The 22,467-nt window shown below is 43.6% G+C and overlaps 1 protein-coding gene across 1 annotated transcript in view; it reads left to right on the top strand.

Annotated features, from left to right (window-relative positions):
- Positions 1-12,088, top strand: part of LOC112232955 (thyroid receptor-interacting protein 11-like) — a 60,726-nt gene extending 48,638 nt beyond the window's left edge. Inside the window, exons 30-33 of the mRNA XM_042325117.1 lie at positions 734-848; positions 6,931-7,056; positions 8,133-8,280; positions 11,292-12,088. Of these exons, the coding sequence (XP_042181051.1) occupies positions 734-848; positions 6,931-7,056; positions 8,133-8,280; positions 11,292-11,515 (613 nt within the window). The 3' untranslated portion in view covers positions 11,516-12,088. The remainder of the gene's footprint in view (positions 1-733; positions 849-6,930; positions 7,057-8,132; positions 8,281-11,291) is intronic.
- Positions 12,089-22,467: the final 10,379 nt, after the last annotated feature.

Here is a 22,467-nt window from a genome sequence, read left to right as displayed (position 1 = left end):
ATATGTAATAGATTGTAGGCCGTGTTAATAGAGATATATGTAATAGATTGTAGGCCGTGTTAATAGAGATATATGTAATAGATTGTAGGCCGTGTTAATAGAGATATATGTAATAGATTGTATTGGCCGTGTTAATAGAGATATATGTAATAGATTGTAGGCCGTGTTAATAGAGATATATGTAATAGATTGTAGGCCGTGTTAATAGAGATATATGTAATAGATTGTAGGCCGTGTTAATAGAGATATATGTAATAGATTGTAGGCCGTGTTAATAGAGATATATGTAATAGATTGTAGGCTGTGTTAATATATGTAATAGATTGTAGGCCGTGTTAATAGAGATATATGTAATAGATTGTAGGCTGTGTTAATATATGTAATAGACTGTAGGCTGTGTTAATAGAGATATATGTAATAGATTGTAGGCTGTGTTAATATATGTAATAGATTGTAGGCCGTGTTAATAGAGATATATGTAATAGATTGTAGGCCGTGTTAATAGACATATATGTAATAGATTGTAGGCCGTGTTAATAGAGATATATGTAATAGATTGTAGGCCGTGTTAATTTCCCCATCATGGCTGTGTAATGATTCTTTGTGGTCCAGGGGGTTGTACTTGTACATCAAGCTGCCTCACGCTACAGAAACACGAGATAGGCTCCTCCCCTATGTGCTGTTTCTGGCTCAGACATGGCTGCTAACTCTTCTTTATATTCTGTCTGCTCAGGGCTCTGATGCGGAACCTGTTCATGGGATACTTCCACACCCCGAAACCCAAACGCTCCGAGGTGCTGAGGCTCATGGGTAGTGTCCTGGGACTGGACAAGGATGAGGTCAACCAGGTGACTGACAATACCCGTCCTCTTTTCCACCACTTTCTCACCCTCCTCTCCTTACTTCCTCTTTCTGCCCCTCCTCTCCTTACTTCCTCTTTCTGCCTCTCCTCTCCTTACTTCCTCTTTCTGCTTCTCCTCTCCTTACTTCCTCTTTCTGCCTCTCCTCTCTTTACTTCCTCTTTCTGCCCCTCTTCTCCTTACTTCCTCTTTCTGCCTCTCCTCTCCTTACTTCCTCTTTTCTTCTCTCCTTACTCCTCTCTTTACTTCCTCTTTCTGCCCCCTCTCCTTACTTCCTCTTTCTGCCTCTCCTCTCTTTACTTCCTCTTTCTGCCCCTCTTCTCCTTACTTCCTCTTTCTGCCCTCCTCTCCTTACTTCCTCTTTCTGCCTTTCTGCCCTCTCCTTACTTCCCTCTTTCTGCCCCCTCTCCCCCCTCTCCTTACTTCCTCTTTCTGCCCCCCCCTCTCCTTACTTCCTCTTTCTGCCTCTCCTCTCTTTACTTCCTTGCTTTTATGTCTTATCCTTATTTGTGATCCTATCCTTCTGTTTGTTCTTTTTTCACCTCTTAGGTCTGTGTGGGATTAGTGTGTTAACCTCTTAGGTCTGTGTGGGATTAGTGTGTTAACCTCTTAGGTCTGTGTGGGATTAGTGTGTTAACCTCTTAGGTCTGTGTGGGATTAGTGTGTTAACCTCTTAGGTCTGTGTGGGATTAGTGTGTTAACCTCTTAGGTCTGTGTGGGATTAGTGTGTTACCTCTTAGGTCTGTGTGGGATTAGTGTGTTAACCTCTTAGGTCTGTGTGGGATTAGTGTGTTAACCTCTTAGGTCTGTGTGGGATTAGTTTGTTAACCTCTTAGGTCTGTGTGGGATTAGTGTGTTAACCTCTTAGGTCTGTGTGGGATTAGTGTGTTAACCTCTTAGGTCTGTGTTTGGGATTAGTGTGTTAACCTCTAGGTCTGTGTGGGATTAGTGTGTTAACCTCTTAGGTCTGTGTGGGATTAGTGTGTTAACCTCTTAGGTCTGTGTGGGATTAGTGTGTTAACCTCTTAGGTCTATGTGGGATTAGTGTGTTAACCTCTTAGGTCTGTGTGGGATTAGTGTGTAAACCTCTTAGGTCTGTGTGGGATTAGTGTGTTAACCTCTTAGGTCTGTGTGGGATTAGTGTGTTAACCTCTTAGGTCTGTGTGGGATTAGTGTGTTAACCTCCTAGGTCTGTGTGGGATTAGTGTGTGTGAGATTAGTGTGTTAACCTCTAGGTCTGTGTGGGATTAGTGTGTTAACCTCTTAGGTCTGTGTGGGATTAGTGTGTGTGAGATTAGTGTGTTAACCTCTTAGGTCTGTGTGGGATTAGTGTGTTAACCTCTTAGGTCTGTGTGGGATTAGTGTGTGTGAGATTAGTGTGTTAACCTCTTAGGTCTGTGTGGGATTAGTGTGTTAACCTCTTAGGTCTGTGTGGGATTAGTGTGTTAACCTCTTAGGTCTGTGTGGGATTAGTGTGTTAACCTCTTAGGTCTGTGTGGGATTAGTGTGTTAACCTCTTAGGTCTGTGTGGGATTAGTGTGTTAACCTCTTAGGTCTGTGTGGGATTAGTGTGTTAACCTCTTAGGTCTGTGTGGGATTAGTGTGTTAACCTCCTAGGTCTGTGTGGGATTAGTGTGTTAACCTCCTAGGTCTGTGTGGGATTAGTGTGTTAACCTCTTAGGTCTGTGTGGGATTAGTGTGTTAACCTCTTAGGTCTGTGTGGGATTAGTGTGTTAACCTCTTAGGTCTATGTGGGATTAGTGTGTAACCTCCTAGGTCTGTGTGGGATTAGTGTGTAACCTCTTAGGTCTGTGTGGGATTAGTGTGTTAACCTCTTAGGTCTGTGTGGGATTAGTGTGTTAACCTCTTAGGTCTGTGTGGGATTAGTGTGTAACCTTTTAGGTCTATAGATTGGATTCTTAGAAAACTTTTGATGTTTATTTCTAATGTGGATTGATAGGCTACAGACAAACATATTGCTATTGTTTACCTTTTGATGTGGAGAATTGTCTACGGGATGACGTGGAGAATTGTCTATGGGATGACGTGGATAATTTTTGAGTGTTTCCCCATGTAGCGTCCTGGTGAGAAACCATACCCCCTCCCTGCTGTTGCACTGAAGAACACTTGCCGTTTTCTTCATTCAACATGAGAGAAACTGCACACTTGTGTTTTACATAATTAAAAATATATATATATTTTACTAGGCAAGTCAGTTAAGAACAAATTCTTGTTTTCAATGACAGCCTAGGAACAGTGGGTTAAACTGCCTTGTTCAGGGGCAGAACGACAGATTAGTACCTTGTCAGCTCGGGGGTTTGATTTTGCAACCTTCCGGTTACTAGTCCAACGCTCTAACCACTAGGCTACCCTGCCACCCCATGTCTGGAGTGTTTATTTGGTACACATACCTCTGAACTGCATGCACCTTTTGAAATACGTAGTGTTGAAGACCGGTTCCTCTGGATGAAGGTTCTTGTACTGGCTGTGAGTCCAAATGGTGTAAAATTCCACCTAGACCATTATTTGTTGCTGCTTTTACTGTCAGGAAATGTGCTAATCCAGGTCTAATTCAGGTCTAATTCAGGTCTAATTCAGGTCTAATTCAGGTCTAATCCAGGTCTAATCCAGGTCTAATCCAGGTCTAATCCAGGTCTAATCCAGATCCCGACAATTCTACCATCTGGATTAAACCGTCGGACGTTTCTGCACATAAATGGAAGTTGTCTTCTTCCCAAACTTATTTGGAGAGAGGAAAAAACCGCAGACTCGTGTATTGCATGATTTCTGAAACGTGGCTCAAAAAACAATCACCGACAAAGACATTGACATTGATGGTTACTATGATTAAAGGTGATGGTGTTGCTATATGCATAAAAGACAAGTACTCTCTGACCATTCTGTCGTCTGTTACCAAACACCTTCTGACTTCTGTTAGCCAACCCATTACCAAACCCAACCCAGTCAGTCTTCTCTTACCAAACCCAACCCATTACCAAACCCAACCCAGTCAGTCTTCTCTTACCAAACCCAACCCAGTCAGTCTTCTCTTACCAAACCCAACCCAGTCCGTCTTCTCTTACCAAACCCAACCCATTACCAAACCCAACCCATTCAGTCTTCTCTTACCAAACCCAACCCATTGTCTTCTCTTACCAAACCCAACCCATTCAGTCTTCTCTTACCAAACCCAACCCAGTCAGTCTTCTCTTACCAAACCCAACCCAGTCAGTCTTCTCTTACCAAACCCAACCCATTCAGTCTTCTCTTACCAAACCCAACCCAGTCAGTCTTCTCTTACCAAACCCAACCCAGTCAGTCTTCTCTTACCAAACCCAACCCAGTCAGTCTTCTCTTACCAAACCCAACCCAGTCAGTCTTCTCTTACCAAATCCAACCCAGTCAGTCTTCTCTTACCAAACCCAACCTAGTCAGTCTTCTCTTACCAAACCCAACCCAGTCAGTCTTCTCTTACCAAACCCAACCCATTTGCTAAAATGTCTAAAAAAAACATGTTTTCACTTTGTCATTGTGGGGTATTGTGATGTCATTATGGGGTATTGTGATGTCACCGTGGGGTATTGTGATGTCACCGTGGGGTATTGTGATGTCACCGTGGGGTCTTGTGATGTCACCGTGGGATCTTGTGATGTCACCGTGGGGTCTTGTGATGTCACCGTGGGGTCTTGTGATGTCACCGTGGGGTCTTGTGATGTCACCGTGGGGTCTTGTGATGTCACCGTGGGGTCTTGTGATGTCACCGTGGGGTATTGTGATGTCATCGTGGGGTATTGTGATGTCATCGTGGGGTATTGTGTGTAGATGAGTGAGAACAAAATATTGAATCCATTTTGAATTCATGCTGTAACACAACAACATGTGTAATAAGTCAAGGGGTATGAATACGTTCTGAAGGGACTGTATCTGCTGGATGCACCCTGTGGGACCTCGGCCAACTATTCACAATGTTTTACCCAATACACACACATCCTCTCCTCCTCCCAGTTTGACTTCCCAATTATCTTTCTGCATTTGTTTTGTTCTCCACAAGGAATTCTTAACATAGTTCAGGACGTCTGTGTTTTCCTCTAGAGCAGTGGTCACCAATCACGATCTGCAAGGCATTCCTGGTCACCAATCACGATCCACTAGTTGATCTGCAAGGCATTCCTGGTCACCAATCACGATCCACTAGTTGATCTGCAAGGCATTCCTGGTCATCAATCACGATCCACTAGTTGATCTGCAAGGCATTCCTGGTCATCAATCACGATCCACTAGTTGATCTGCAAGGCATTCCTGGTCACCAATCACGATCCACTGGTTGATCTGCAAGGCATTCCTGGTCACCAATCATGATCCACTGGTTGATCTGCAAGGCATTCCTGGTCACCAATCACGATCCACTAGTTGATCTGCAAGGCATTCCTGGCCACCAATCACGATCCACTGGTTGATCTGCAAGGCATTCCTGGTCACCAATCACGATCCACTAGTTGATCTCCAAGGCATTCCTGGTCACCAATCACGATCCACTAGTTGATCTCCAAGGCATTCTTGGTCACCAATCACGATCCACTAGTTGATCTCCAAGGCATTCCTGGTCACCAATCACGATCCACTAGTTGATCTCCAAGGCATTCCTGGTCACCAATCACGATCCACTGGTTGATCTGCAAGGCATTCCTGGTCGATCACAATTTTGCATTGGCATTGGCTTGCATTCCGACTTCGAAGGGAATCTGGATTCCGCTGAGGTTGTTGACCACTGCTGTTGAGTGTCCCCTAACTTATGATAATTTCCCCTCGACTTGCTATTGTTTTGAACCAGTCAGCGATCACTCAAGGAGTATTGTACTGGGTTGGAACAGTGTTTTGGACCAGTCAGCGATCACTCAAGGAGTGTTGTACTGGGTTGGAACAGTGTTTTGGACCAATCACTCAGTGATTTCAACACCCATGTCTAGTAGGCGTTTTTTTTAACGTTCCCTTGAGGAAGCATGTGGTTTTTCCAATGTTTACACCACTGAGCTTATCGGGACAGGAAGCAAGCCATGATCAGTGACCCCGGTCAGAGTCCTGTCACAGATAGGCTGACCCCTCCGGCCTGGGCTGAGGTGATTTTATAACGTGTCCCCTGAGAGCGCGGCACTAACTGATGGCGTGTGGGCTGCCAGGGCTTAAATTATAGAAGCTGGGCAATGGGCCCCCAGAGCAAATCAGACCCCCCAAATAACAATCGAAATATCCCTAGCCTCACAAGTGTCAAAGATATAAATGTCGGACCCCCCAAATAACAATCGAAATATCCCCTAGCCTCACAAGTGTCAAAGATATAAATGTCGGACCCCCCCAAATAACAATGGAAATATCCCCTAGCCTCACAAGTGTCAAAGATATAAATGTCGGACCCCCCACCTCGAGACTTTGCAAGAGTCAATTGTAAAACACTTGCGTGTAACACTTAGTGCTGACTGGCTGTGAACGACTCCAGGGATCTTTGGAGTTGACTCTCTCGACTCCGACTTCTAGTTCACAAAAATAAAATGAGCTATAAATAGCTACAGGTGCGACGTTAGAATGTGTGCGCTGATTAGCGCATGGAGCCGTCTGACAATCACAACTAAATATTCAAGGGTAATCAGTAGCCTACGTCAGCTGCCTGGGGGGAGAAGAATGGAATGACTCCAGAATTTGTTAGAGTCGACTCCGGCTCTCGGTGGTCGAGGAATCAACTCTTTTGGAGTCGACTCCGGCTGTCGGTGGTCGAGGAATCAACTCTTTTGGAGTCGACTCCGGCTGTCGGTGGTCGAGGAATCAACTCTTTTGTTGGAGTCGACTCCGGCTCTCTGTGGTCGAGGAATCAACTCTGTTGGAGTCGACTCCGGCTCTCGGTGGTCGAGGGAATCAACTCTTTTGGAGTCGACTCCAGCTCTCGGTGGTCGAGGAATCAACTCTTTTGTTGGAGTCGACTCTCCACATCTACGTAACCTCTAATCCCGGATTGGTGGTCACCTCACTCTATCCCTTACTAATCGTGAACTCTGACCTCTAACCTATGTCCCTGTAGCTGCTGGAGGAGGAGGGAGGCCATGGTGTCGGCGGCTGGGTGTCCGGCTGGTTGGGAGGCAGAGCTGTACAGAGTGTCCCCAACACACCACAGAGACCTGGAGCAGGACAGGGGGGCTTCAACAACGTGAGTATATGGACATTATGCACACACACAGAGATATGGACATTATGCACACACACACAGAGATATGGACATTATGCACACACACAGATACACACACACAGAGAGATATGGACACACACAGATATGGACACACAGAGATATAGACACACACACAAATATCTTCTTCTCTGGTAGTTCTCTGTTGTTCTTCTCCGGTAGTTCTCTGTTGTTCTTCTCCGGTAGTTCTCTGTTCTTCTCCGGTAGTTCTCTGTTGTTCTTCTCCGGTTGTTCTCTGTTGTTCTTCTCCGGTAGTTCTGTTGTTCTTCTCCGGTAGTTCTGTTGTTCTTCTCCGGTAGTTCTCTGTTGTTCTTCTCCGGTAGTTCTCTGTTGTTCTTCTCCGGTTGTTCTCTGTTGTTCTTCTCCGGTTGTTCTCTGTTGTTCTTCTCCGGTTGTTCTCTGTTGTTCTTCTCCGGTAGTTCTGTTGTTCTTCTCCGGTTGTTCTCTGTTGTTCTTCTCCGGTAGTTCTCTGTTGTTCTTCTCCGGTAGTTCTCTGTTCTTCTTCTTCTCCGGTAGTTCTCTGTTGTTCGTCTTCTCCGGTAGTTCTCTGTTGTTCGTCTTCTCCGGTAGTTCTCTGTTGTTCGTCTTCTCCGGTAGTTCTCTGTTGTTCGTCTTCTCCGGTAGTTCTCTGTTGTTCGTCTTCTCCGGTAGTTCTCTGTTGTTCGTCTTCTCCGGTAGTTCTCTGTTGTTCGTCTTCTCCGGTAGTTCTCTGTTCCTTCTTCTTCTCCGGTTGTTCTCTGTTCCTTCTTCTTCTCCGGTTGTTCTCTGTTGTTCCTTCTCCGGTTGTTCTCTGTTGTTCGTCTTCTCCGGTAGTTCTCTGTTGTTCGTCTTCTCTGTTGTTCGTCTTCTCCGGTAGTTCTCTGTTGTTCTTCTCCGGTAGTTCTCTGTTCTTCTTCTTCTCCGGTTGTTCTCTGTTGTTCGTCTTCTCCGGTTGTTCTCTGTTGTTCGTCTTCTCCGGTTGTTCTCTGTTGTTCTTCTCTGTTAATTCTCTGTTCTTCTTCTCTGGTAATACTTCTCTGATCTCTTCTGTTCTTTTCCAGTCGTTCTCTGAGATGTTTGTAAAGTTCCTGGAGGTGGAGTCTAGGCCAGCGCTCCCTGCCCCCAGACTTCCTGTCTATGACATCAAACCTCTCAGTGCCCCGCCTCCTGGGAGGACCACCAGCTCAGCCTGGGCTCAACAACCAGAAGGTAATGCTGTCATGGTAATATTGTTCCATGGTGAAATAATGTTGTCATGGTAATATTGTTCCAGGTAATGTTGTCATGGTAATATTGTTCCAGGGTGAGGTAATGCTGTCATGGTAATATTGTTCCAGGTAATGTTGTCATGGTAATATTGTTCCTGGGTGACATAATGCTGACATGGTAATATTGTTCCAGGGTGAGGTAATGCTGTCATGGTAATATTGTTCCAGGGTGTGTTAATGCTGTCATGGTAATATTGTTCCAGGGTGTGTTAATGCTGTCATGGTAATATTGTTCCAGGGTGAGGTAATGCTGTCATGGTAATATTGTTCCAGGTAATGTTGTCATGTTAATATTGTTCCAGGGTGAAATAATGTTGTCATGGTAATATTGTTCCAGGGTGAGGTAATGCTGTCATGGTAATATTGTTCCAGGTAATGTTGTCATGGTAATATTGTTCCTGGGTGAAATAATGTTGTCATGGTAATATTGTTCCAGGGTGTGTTAATGCTGTCATGGTAATATTGTTCCAGGGTGAAATAATGCTGTCATGGTAATATTGTTCCAGGGTGAAATAATGCTGTCATGGTAATATTGTTCCAGGGTGAAATAATGCTGTCATGGTAATATTGTTCCAGGGTGAAATAATGCTGTCATGGTAATATTGTTCCAGGGTGAAATAATGCTGTCATGGTAATATTGTTCCAGGGTGAGGTAATGCTGTCATGGTAATATTGTTCCAGGGTGTGGCAATGCTGTCATGGTAATATTGTTCCAGGTATTGTTGTCATGGTAATATTGTTCCATGGTGAAATAATGTTGTCATGGTAATATTGTTCCAGGTAATGTTGTCATGGTAATATTGTTCCAGGGTGAGGTAATGCTGTTCCAGGTAATGCTGTCATGGTAATATTGTTCCAGGTAATGTTGTCATGGTAATATTGTTCCAGGGTGAGGTAATGCTGTCATGGTAATATTGTTCCAGTGTGTGTTAATGCTGTCATGGTAATATTGTTCCAGGGTGAGGTAATGCTGTCATGGTAATATTGTTCCAGGTAATGTTGTCATGGCAATATTGTTCCAGGGTGAAATAATGTTGTCATGGTAATATTGTTCCAGGGTGAGGTAATGCTGTCATGGTAATATTGTTCCAGGTAATGTTGTCATGGTAATATTGTTCCAGAGTGAAATAATGTTGTCATGGTAATATTGTTCCAGGGTGAAATAATGTTGTCATGGTAATATTGTTCCAGGGTGAAATAATGCTGTCATGGTAATATTGTTCCAGGGTGAAATAATGCTGTCATGGTAATATTGTTCCAGGGTGAAATAATGCTGTCATGGTAATATTGTTCCAGGGTGAGGTAATGCTGTCATGGTAATATTGTTCCAGGGTGTGGCAATGCTGTCATGGTAATATTGTTCCAGGTATTGTTGTCATGGTAATATTGTTCCATGGTGAAATAATGTTGTCATGGTAATATTGTTCCAGGTAATGTTGTCATGGTAATATTGTTCCAGGGTGAGGTAATGCTGTTCCAGGTAATGCTGTCATGGTAATATTGTTCCAGGTAATGTTGTCATGGTAATATTGTTCCAGGGTGAGGTAATGCTGTCATGGTAATATTGTTCCAGTGTGTGTTAATGCTGTCATGGTAATATTGTTCCAGGGTGAGGTAATGCTGTCATGGTAATATTGTTCCAGGTAATGTTGTCATGGCAATATTGTTCCAGGGTGAAATAATGTTGTCATGGTAATATTGTTCCAGGGTGAGGTAATGCTGTCATGGTAATATTGTTCCAGGTAATGTTGTCATGGTAATATTGTTCCAGAGTGAAATAATGTTGTCATGGTAATATTGTTCCAGGGTGAAATAATGTTGTCATGGTAATATTGTTCCAGGTAATGCTGTCATGGTAATATTGTTCCAGGGTGAGGTAATGCTGTCATGGTAATATTGTTCCAGGGTGAGGTAATGGTGTCATGGTAATATTGTTCCAGGTAATGCTGTCATGGTAATATTGTTCCAGGGTGAGGTAATGCTGTCATGGTAATATTGTTCCAGGGTGAGGTAATGCTGTCATGGTAATATTGTTCCAGGGTGAGGTAATGCTGGCATGGTAATATTGTTCCAGGTAATGATGTCATGGTCATATTGTTCCAGGGTGAGGTAATGCTGTCATGGTAATATTGTTCCAGGTAATGTTGTCATGGCAATATTGTTCCAGGGTGAAATAATGTTGTCATGGTAATATTGTTCCAGGGTGAGGTAATGCTGTCATGGTAATATTGTTCCAGGTAATGCTGTCATGGTAATATTGTTCCAGGGTGAGGTAATGCTGTCATGGTAATATTGTTCCAGGGTGAGGTAATGGTGTCATGGTAATATTGTTCCAGGGTGAGGTAATGCTGGCATGGTAATATTGTTCCAGGGTGAGGTAATGCTGTCATGGTAATATTGTTCCAGGGTGAGGTAATGCTGGCATGGTAATATTGTTCCAGGGTGAGGTAATGCTGTCATGGTAATATTGTTCCAGGGTGAGGTAATGATGTCATGGTCATATTGTTCCAGGTAATGATGTCATGGTCATATTGTTCCAGGGTGAGGTAATGCTGTCATGGTAATATTGTTCCAGGGTGAGGTAATGCTGTCATGGTAATATTGTCATGGTAATATTGTTCCAGGGTAGCAATGATTCTGACTAGGGTTGAGACTGAGGGCAGAAGAACCCATGTTGCATGAAATATGAATAATCTGGCCAGGGTTGAGCGAGAGCATGGGGTGATTTACAGTGGGAGACAGCACGGTTCAGAATATCAACCATACCTGGACCCTTCTACCCAGACTCCTCTGCCCTCAGTCTCACCCCTAGCCAGAACCTCTGTAGAGACTTGTTTGTTTACATCTTAAGTTAACAAAGAAATCTCAAGGTTCCGGGCCATCTCAACCCCTGCCGCCTCCAGCTTATTCCGACCTCTGACCTCTAACCTCTAACCTCTGTTTCCTCCTCAGGAGCCGGCAGGGGACAGAGAGCAGCTGGGGAGTCCAACCCTTTCCTGGCTCCCCGCTCTGCGGCCGTACCGCTGATGCATCATGGGAGCGGTAGTTCCAGTGCTTCGGGAGGACACCACCACCTCCTAATGAAACCCATCTCAGACAACCTGCCTACCTTCACCCCCGTGCCCGTCTCCGCTGAGAGCGGCGGGCAGGTGCTCAAAGACTTACTCAAGCAGTGATTGGAGCCACGGCCTGTCACTCAAAGCTCCTCATCCAATCAGGAGGAGCGTATACACAGACTGAGATGGAGGAGGACCGTTATTACTGTGTAGTGCTTTCTTCCAACAGTCCCTCAGTGATGGTTCTACTAACTTCTGCACAGGATGAGGGTTCTACGAAATTCTGCACAGGATTAGGGTTCTACGAAATTCTGCACAGGATGAGGGTTCTACAAACTTCTGCACAGGATGAGGGTTCTACGAACTTCTGCACAGGATGAGGGTTCTACGAACTTCTGCACAGGATGAGGGTTCTACTAAATTCTGCACAGGATGAGGGCTCTACTAAATTCTGCACAGGATGAGGGTTCTACTAACTTCTGCACAGGATGAGGGTTCTACGAACTTCTGCACAGGATGAGGGTTCTACTAAATTCTGCACAGGATAATGGTTCTACTAACTTCTACACAGGATAATGGTTCTTCTAACCTCCAAACAGCAGGACATGTCAGGCAGACCCTCTCTGATTTAACTGTCAGTTTGTTGTCGGGTTGATATTTCGTTGACACTATTAAAGTTAAAGGGGAAATCTGCGTTGGTCCATACGTTTTTGGTTGTTTGAGCTAGAGAAAGAAATCTCCTTTAAGGAGATGAGGTAGAATCTGGATTTGCTGTTCAATGCCTGCAGTGTCCCTCCCACTCACTCGGTCTTTAACTTTTTTCTGCCACGGTATATTGCTAACGGGGAGACGGTTTATGCATTGAACAAAGAGGGAACTGTGTGTGTGAATGACTCCTGGGTATAGCTGTGTCATGTGACGCGTATGTGATTGAAGGAGAACATCTCTTCTAAATATGACTGGTTGGACAATTGGGGGATGTAGGAGTTACTAAATGTTATGTTTTGTATTCTTTCATTTTAGCCATAGGCCTTTAGGATAATCTGTCTGATCCGGCAAAATGGCACTCTAATCCCTATGATCCCTACCAGAGCCTTGGTCAAATATAGTACACTGTAGGGAATAGGGTGCTATTTGGACACATATAACACTGCTGTATGTATTCAACATACAGTGCTATACATATATATATATATATATATACACACACACAGTATCAGTCAAAAGTTTGGACACACCTACTCATTCAAGGGTTTTTCTTTATTTTTACTATTTTCTACATTGTAGAATATTAGTGAAGACATCAAAACTATGAAATAACACATATGGAATCATGTAGTAACCAGAAAGTGTTAAACAAATCCAAATATATTTTAGATTCTTTAAAGTAGCCACCCTTTTGCCTTGATGACAGCTTTGCACACTCTTGGCATTCTCTCAACTAGCTTCACCTGGATTGCTTTTCCAACAATCTTGATTGACTTCCCACATATGCTGAGCACTTGTTGGCTGCTTTCCTTCACTCTACAGTCCAACTCATTCCAAACCATCTCAATTGGGTTGAGGTCGGGTGATTGTGGAGGCCAGGTCATCTGATGCAGCAATCCATCACTCTCCTTCTTGGTCAAATAGCCCTTACACAGCCTTGAGGTGTGTTGGTTCATTGTCCTTTTGAAAAACAAATGATACGCCCACTAAGCGCAAACCAGATGGGATGGCGTATCGCTGCAGAATGCTGTGGTAGCCATGCTGGTTAAGTGTGTCTTGAATTCTAAATAAATCAGACAGTAAAGCACCATCACACCACCTCCTCCATGCTTCACGGTGGGAACCACACATGCGGAGATCATCCGTTCACCTTCTCTGCGTCTCACAAAGAAAGACACGGCTGTTGGAACCAAAAATCTCAAATTTGGACTCATCAGGGCAACGGACTGATTTCTCTAATGTCCGTTGCTCATGTTTCTTGGCCCAAACAGGTCTTCTTATTAGTGTCCTTTTGGTAGTGGTTTCTTTGCAGCAGTTCGACTGAATGCCTGATTCACCCAGTCTCCTCTGAACAGTTGATATGTCTTACGTGAACTCTGAAGCATTTATTTGGGCTGCAATTTCTGAGGCTGGTGACTCTAATGAACTTATCCTCTGCAGCAGAATGAACTCTGGGTATTCCTTTCCTGTGGCGGTCCTCATGAGAGCCAGTTTCATCGTAGCGTTTGATCATTTTTGCCACTGCACTTGAAAAACAAATTTAGTTCTTGAAATGAAATGTTCCGTATTGATGGACCTTCATGTCTTAAAGTAATGATGAACGGTCTTTTCTCTTTGTTTATTTGAGATGTTCTTGACATAATATGGACTTGGTCTTTTACCAAATAGGGCTATCTTCTTCTGTATACCACCCCTACCTTGTCACAACACAACAGATTGGCTCAAACACATTAAGAAGGAAAGAAATTCCACAAATTCACTTTTAAAAAGTCACACCTGTTAATTGAAATGCATTCCAGGTGACTACCTCACGAAGCTGGTTGAGAGAATGCCAAGAGTGTGCAAAACTGTCATCAAGGCAAAAGGGTGGCTACTTTGAAGAATCTCAAATATAAAATATATTTTCATTTTTTGGCAACTACATGATTCATTATTTGTTATTTTATAGTTTTTGATGTCTTCACTATTATTCTACAACGTAGAAAATAGTAAAAAATAAATTTTAAAAAACCTTGAATGAGTCAGTGTGTTCAGACTTTAGACTGGTAGTGTGTGTGTAAATGGGTGATATTTTAATAATAATTAAGGCAGTTCGGGAAGTACTGTCCAAAGTGTCTACCAATTTTGCTATTATGATGTAAAGGTTATATGATTTGGTTTGTAAATTATTAAATACAAATGTATATTTACAAAGTTGTAAAAACAACTGCACATTAAAAAGCTTTGCCTCTCGCCAACTCTGTCAAATTAGCTCTACATTTTTCTAGGATTATCCTCCACAGTCAACTGCTGGAAAATGATTTCCACCCATACTTCTGAGATAAAATAGTCAAAATAATATTAAATGATATATCCTCATACTCCCCAAAACATGTTAAAGATGCAGTCTCAATGAATCATTAGGTAACCCCTCAGAGAAGTGGTAATTAATTATTTTTTGGGGGGAGGGAAACAATAAAATGGAAGAACACTCAGATAACTAGTGACTTTCTATGTTGGTTGTTTTGATAAAATAAAGGTATTACAACCCCTCAAAAGTATGTAGGTCTGTCTCCTCCTTTTGAGTTGACGCTATTGGCTGCGTCTCAATTGCACCCTATTCCCCTTTTCCCTGTTCACATTGCACTACTTTTGACCGGGACCCATAGGGTTCCATGAGGTTCCCATAGGGCCCATAGGGTTCCATGAGGTTCCCATAGGGCCCATAGGGTTCCATGAGATTCCCATAGCGTTCCATAAGGTTTCCATAGGGTTCCATGAGGTTCCCATAGGGCCCATAGGGTTCCATGAGATTCCCATAGCGTTCCATAAGGTTTCCATAGGGCTCCATAAGGGTTCCATGAGGTTTCCATAGGGTTCCATGAGGTTCCCATAGGGTTCCATAGGGCCCATAGGGTTCCATGAGATTCCCATAGGGTTCCATGAGGTTTCCATAGGGCCCATAGGGTTCCATGAGATTCCCATAGCGTTCCATAAGGTTTCCATAGGGTTCCATTGAGGTTACCATAGGGTTCCATGAGGTTTCCATAGGGTTCCATAGGGCCCATACGGTTCCATGAGGTTCCCATAGGGTTCCATGAGGTTCCCATAGGGTTCCATGAGGTTTCCATAGGGTTCCATGAGGTTCCCATAGGGCCCATAGCATTCCATAAGGTTCCCATAGGGCCCATAGGGTTCCATGAGATTCCCATAGCGTTCCATAAGGTTTCCATAGGGTTCCATGAGGGTTCCATAGGGCCCATAGGGTTCCATAAGGGTTCCATAGGGCCCATAGCGTTCCATAAGATTCCCATAGGGCCCATAGTGTTCCCATAGGGTTCCATAAGATTCCCATAAGATTCCCATAGGGTTCCATAAGATTCCCATAGGGTTCCATAAGGTTCACATAGGGCTCATAGGGTTGCATGAGGTTCCCATAGCATTCCATAAGGTTCCCATAGGGCTCATAGGGTTACATGAGGTTCCCATAGCATTCCATAAGGTTCCCATAGGGCTCATAGGGTTCCATGAGATTCCCATAGCATTCCATAAGGTTCCCATAGGGCTCATAGGGTTCCATGAGATTCCCATAGCGTTCCATAAGGTTTCCATAGGGTTCCATGAGGGTTCCATAGGGCCCATAGGGTTCCATGAGGTTCCATAAGGGTTCCATAGGGCTCATAGGGTTCCATGAGGTTCCATAAGGTTCACATAGGGCTCATAGGGTTACATGAGGTTCCCATAGCATTCCATAAGGTTCCCATAGGGCTCATAGGGTTCCATGAGGTTCCCATAGCATTCCATAAGGTTCCCATAGGGCTCATAGGGTTCCATGAGATTCCCATAGTGTTCCATAAGGTTTCCATAGGGTTCCATGAGGGTTCCATAGGGCCCATAGGGTTCCATAAGGGTTCCATAGGGCCCATAGCATTCCATAAGATTCCCATAGGGCCCATAGTGTTCCCATAGGGTTCCATAAGATTCCCATAGGGTTCCATAAGATTCCCATAGCATTCCATAAGGTTCCTATAGGGCTCATAGGGTTCCATGAGGTTCCCATAGCATTCCATAAGGTTCCAATAGAGTTACATAAGGTTCCCATAGGGCCCATAGCGTTCCATAAGATTCCCCTAGGGCCCATAGCATTCCATAAGATTCCCATAGGGCCCATAGGGTTCCATAAGGTTCCCATAGGGCTCATAGCGTTCTATAAGGTTCCCATAGGGCCCATAGGGTTCCATAAGGTTCCCATAGGGCCCATAGTGTTCCATAAGGTTCCCATAGGGCCCATAGTGTTCCATAAGGTTCCCATAGGGCCCATAGTGTTCCATAAGGTTCCCATAGGGCCCATAGCGTTCCATAAGGTTCCCATAGGGCCCATAGTGTTCCATAAGGGGCCCATAGGGTTCCATGAGGTTCCCATAGGGTTCCATAAGGTTCCCATAGGGCCCATAGTGTTCCATAAGGTTCCCATAGGGTTCCATAAGGTTCCCATAGGGCCCGTAGTGTTCCATAAGGTTCCCATAGGGCCCATAGTGTTCCATAAGGTTCCCATAGTGCCCATAGCGTTCCATAAGGTTCCCATAGGGTTCCGGTCAAAAGTAGTGCACGTTATGGGGAATCGGTGCCATTTGAGATGCTGCCTTTGAGTTTGAGCCAAAAACCACTGATTTATCAGCTTAATATGGTTCATGATCTCCACAAGCATCTCCGGGTATTTTGAATTTCCACCATTTTCCACCTTGACCTCCTCAGCAAAGAACAGCTAGCCTCTATACGCTGCAACTCAGAACAGCTAGCCTCTCTACGCTGCAACTCAGAACAGCTAGCCTCTCTACGCTGCAACTCAGAACAGCTAGCCTCTCTACGCTGCAACTCAGAACAACTAGCCTCTCTACGCTGCAACTCAGAACAGCTAGCCTCTCTACGCTGCAACTCAGAACAGCTAGCCTCTCTACGCTGCAACTCAGAACAGCTAGCCTCTATACGCTGCAACTCAGAACAGCTAGCCTCTCTACGCTGCAACTCAGAACAGCTAGCCTCTCTACGCTGCAACTCAGAACAGCTAGCCTCTATACGCTGCAACTCAGAACAGCTAGCCTCTCTACGCTGCAACTCAGATCTACGTGCCTCTATAAGCTGCAACTCAGAACAACTAGCCTTTACAGCTGCACCATCGAGAGCATCCTGGTGGTTTGCATCACTGCCTGGTATGGCAACTGCTCGGCCTCCGACCGCAAGGCACTACAGAGGGTAGAGCGTACGGCCCAGTACATCCTGGGGGCCAAGTTTCCTGCCATCCAGGACCTTTATACCAAGTGGTGTCAGAGGAAGGCCCTAAAAATTGTCAAAGACTCCAGCCACCCAAGTCATAGACTGCTCTCTCTGCTACCGCATGGCAAGCGTTACCGGAGCACCAAGTCTAGGTCCAAAAGGCTCCTAAATAGCTTATACCCCCACGCCATAAGACTCCTGATCAGCAAATCAAATGGCTACCCAGACTATTTCCCCATAATGACAAAGCAAAAATAGGTTTTTAGAAAATTTTGCAAATGTATTCAATATAAAAAAAAACTAATATTTACATAATTATTCAGACCCTTTACTTAGTACTTTGTCGAAGCACCTTTGGCAGAGATTACAGCCTCGAGTCTTTTTGGATATGACGCTACAAGCTTGGCACACCTGTATTTGGGGAGTTTCTCCCATTCTTCTCTGCAGATCCTCTCAAGCTCTGTCAGGTTGGCTGGGGAGTGTCGCTGCACAGCTATTTTCAGGTCTCTCTAGATATGTTCGATCGGGTTCAAGTCCGGGTTCTGGCTGGGTCACTCAAGGACATTCAGAGTCCCAAAGCGTTGTCTTGCCAGTGTGCTTAGGGTCGTTGTCCTATTGGAAGGTGAACCTTCGCCCCAGTCTGAGCACTCTGTAGCAGGTTTTCATCAAGGATCTCTCTGTACTTTGCTCCGTTCATATTTCCCTCGACCCTGACTAATCTCCCAGTCCCTGCCGCTGTAAAACATCCCCACAGCATGATGCTGCCTCCACCAATCTTGTTTCTCATGGTCTGAGTCATTTAGATGCATTTTGGCAAACTCCAAGTGGGCTGTCATGTGCTTTTTACTGAGTAGTGGCTTCCATCTGGCCACTCTACCACATCCTCTATGCACTTCCTGATGAACCCAGTCACTGAGGGAATTTGATTAATCTGGCCTGGGCATGCGGGTAGGTTTTGTTTTTTGAAAGTTGATTGCATTAGTTTTGGAACCGGCTGCCTCCCGGGTACTCGGGCTGGAAGCACATGACCAGCCCACTTGGAGTTTGCCAAAAGGCACCTAAATGACTCTCAGACCATGAAAAACAAGATCCTCTAGTCCGATGATACCAAGATTGAACTCTTTGGACTGAATGTCAAGCTTCACGTCTGGAGGAAACCTGTTACCATCCCTATGGTGAAGCATGGTGGTGGCAGCATCATGCTGTGGGGATTGTCAGGATTGAGGCAAAGATGAACGGAGCAAAGTACAGAGAGAATTTTAACTGTGCTTAGCTTAGCTCTATTCCGTTTATTTTTATCCTAAAAAGACTCCCCAGTCCTTGCCAATGATAAGCATACCCATAACATGATGCAGCCACCACCATGCTTGAAAATATGTAGTGGTACTCACTGATTTGCCCCAAACATAACGCTCTGTATTCAGGACAAATTTAATTTCTTTGCCACATTTTTGCAGTTTTATTTTAGTGCATTTATTGCAAAGAGGATGCCTGTTTTTACTTTTTATGCTGTACAGGCTTCCTTTTCTTCACTCTGTGAATTAGGTTAGTATTGTGGAGTAATTTATTTTATTATTTTTATTTTATTTTTAGTATTTTGCTTTTCCTTTGTGTTATTGACTGTACGTTTGTTTATCTGTAACTCTGTGTTGTTGTTTGTGTCGCACTGCTTTGTTTTATCTTGGCCAGGTCGCTGTTGTAAATGAGAACGTGTTCTCAACTGGCCTACCTGGTTAAATAATTAATAAAAATATCCCTTCCTCTGTCCCCCATACATACAACATCTGTAAGGTCTCTGTCAAGTGTTGAATATCAAGCACAGATTCGACTACAAAAGACCAGGGAGATTTTCGAAAGCCTCATAAAAAGAAGGGCAGTGATTGGTGGATGGGTAACAATAACACATCAGACATTGATTATCTTTAAGCATGGTCCAATTAATAGTTATGCCGTGGATGATGTATTAAACCACCCAGACACATCAAAGATAATCGTCCTTCTGTACTGAGCTGCAGCCAATGGTGATTTTAAAACCTCTACAGAGTTCAATGGCTGTGATGGTAGAAAACTGAGGATGGATCAACAACGTTGTAGAGACTCAACAATAATGTCCTAAATGGCAAGAGTGAAAAACAAGAATAAAAATATACAAAATACAAAACATTCATCCTGTATGCAACAAGACACTAAAGTAATACTGTGGAAAATACAAAACATTCATCCTGTATGCAACAAGACACTAAAGTAATACTGTGGAAAATACAAAACATTCATCCTGTATACAACAAGACACTAAAGTAATACTGTGGGGAAATACAAAACATTCATCCTGTATACAACAAGACACTAAAGTAATACTGTGGGAAATACAAAACATTCATCCTGTATGCAACAAGACACTAAAGTAATACTGTGGGGAAATACAAAACATTCATCCTGTATACAACAAGACACTAAAGTAATACTGTGGGGAAATACAAAACATTCATCCTGTATACAACAAGACACTAAAGTAATACTGTGGGGAAATACAAAACATTCATGCTGTATACAACAAGACACTAAAGTAATACTGTGGGAAATACAAAACATTCATCCTGTATGCAACAAGACACTAAAGTAATACTGTGGAAAATACAAAACATTCATCCTGTATACAACAAGACACTAAAGTAATACTGTGGGAAATACAAAACATTCATCCTGTATGCAACAAGACACTAAAGTAATACTGTGGAAAATACAAAACATTCATCCTGTATACAACAAGACACTAAAGTAATACTGTGGAAAATACAAAACATTCATCCTGTATACAACAAGACACTAAAGTAATACTGTGGGGAAATACAAAACATTCATCCTGTATACAACAAGACACTAAAGTAATACTGTGGGAAATACAAAACATTCATCCTGTATACAACAAGACACTAAAGTAATACTGTGGAAAATACAAAACATTCATCCTGTATACAACAAGACACTAAAGTAATACTGTGGGAAATACAAAACATTCATCCTGTATACAACAAGACACTAAAGTAATACTGTGGGAAATACAAAACATTCATCCTGTATACAACAAGACACTAAAGTAATACTGTGGAAAAAAACAAGGCCATTTTTTTTATGCCTAAATGCAAAGCCTTCTGTTTGGGGCAAATCCAACACAACACATCACTGAGTAACTGCCTCCTTATTTTCAAGCATGGTGATGGCTGCATCATGTTATGGGTATGCTTGACATAGGCAAAGACTAGGGAGTTTTTCAGGATAAAAATAAATGGGATGGAGCTAAGTACGTGCAAAATCCTAGAGGAAAACCTAAGGAAGTCACCTTTCAGCAGGATAATGACCTACAACACAAGGCTAATTCTACGCTGGAGTTGCCTACCAAGAAGTCGGTGAATGTTCCTTAGTGGCCAATGTAACGGATGTGAAACGGCTAGCTTAGTTAGCGGTGCGACATCCGTTACACCAAGTTACAGTTTTGACTTAAAGGGAAACTTCTGGATTTTGGCAGAGCCCTCTACTTCCCCAGAGTCAGATGAACTTGAGGATACCTTCTATGTATTAGCCTGTAGTTTGAAGGATGTTGCTAACTAGTATTAGTGCATTTGCTAACTAGCGTTAGCGCAATTGCTAACTAGCGTTAGCGCGATGACTTCCAGTCATTGCGCTAGCAGATACCCATAGACTTCCAGTCATTGCGCTAATGATAGTTAGCATTGGCTCGTAAAACTAGCACTAACTTTTTCCTTACTGGACACAGAGACATAAACATGATATCCACCAGTCCATCTGACTCTGGGGAAGTAGATAAAGGGCCTCATCTCTCTCTGAGGAAGTAGATAAAGGGCCTCATCTCTCTCTGAGGAAGTAGATAAAGGGCCTCATCTCTCTCTGGGGAAGTAGATAAAGGGCCTCATCTCTGAGGAAGTAGATAAAGGGCCTCATCTCTGAGGAAGTAGATAAAGGGCCTCATCTCTCTCTGAGGAAGTAGATAAAGGGCCTCATCTCTCTCTGAGGAAGTATATAAAGGGGGGAATACTTATCTAATAAAGGTATATTGTTTTATTTGAAATGAATCTTTATAAAAATTTAAAAAATTAACATTTTTCTTCCACTATGACATTAAAGAGTATTGTGTGTAGATTGTTGACAAAACATTACAATTTAAATCCATTTTAACCTCACTTTGTTACACAATAAAATGTTTAGAAGTCAAAGGGGGTGGTGGTGGTGAATACGGATGATATCCACTGTTAGTGCAGAGAATTCTGGGAGAAAAGTAATGCTAGTTGTAAGGCTAGTTGTTCAAAAGTTTTTTCCTTGATTCCTCAAGTCCTCTTTCCTTGCCTCCTTCTCAAATGGTGAAAAGGAGGACTCATTTGAGATTCATTCCCTGACCAACCAGACATACTGTTGTCAACATGGTCATTGCCAACCCCTATGTTGTGTGATAATAATTGGACCATTGCTGTCTAACTGACGTGAAATGTTGTGTGTTTTTGATTCTGAAGATATCAATGAGTGTGAGACTGGTAACAACACGTGTACAACAGCACAAGTATGTTTCAATTTCAAGGGAGGCTATACATGCTTGGATCTGCTAAAATGTGATCCACCGTACGTTGCTACGCTGCCGCCCCGCCCCAACACCCCACTAGTCCAAACTCTAACCACTAGGCTACGCCCCCAATCTACACCAACACCCTAACCAGTCCAACACTCTAACCACTAGGCTACGCTGCCGCCCCACACAACACCCCATAATGACTAGTCCAACACTCTAACCACTAGGCTACGCTGCCGCCCCCACACACAACACCCCATAATGACTAGTCCAACACTCTAACCACTAGGCTACGCTGCCGCCCCAATCTACCACAACACCCCATAACTAGTCCAACACCTAACCACTAATGACCCAACACTCTAACCACTAGGCTACGCTGCCGCCCCTACCCTGCCAACACCCCATAATGACTAGTCCAACACTCTAACCACTAGGCTACGCTGCCGCCCCAATCTACACACAACACCCCATAATGACTAGTCCAACACTCTAACCACTAGGCTACGCTGCCGCCCCACCCACACAACAC

Source organism: Oncorhynchus tshawytscha, linkage group LG08 (assembly GCF_018296145.1).
Source record: "Oncorhynchus tshawytscha isolate Ot180627B linkage group LG08, Otsh_v2.0, whole genome shotgun sequence".
Classification (NCBI taxonomy): domain Eukaryota; kingdom Metazoa; phylum Chordata; class Actinopteri; order Salmoniformes; family Salmonidae; genus Oncorhynchus; species Oncorhynchus tshawytscha.
Note: the sequence above shows the minus strand (reverse complement) of the source record. Positions and strands in the feature narration are given on the sequence as shown.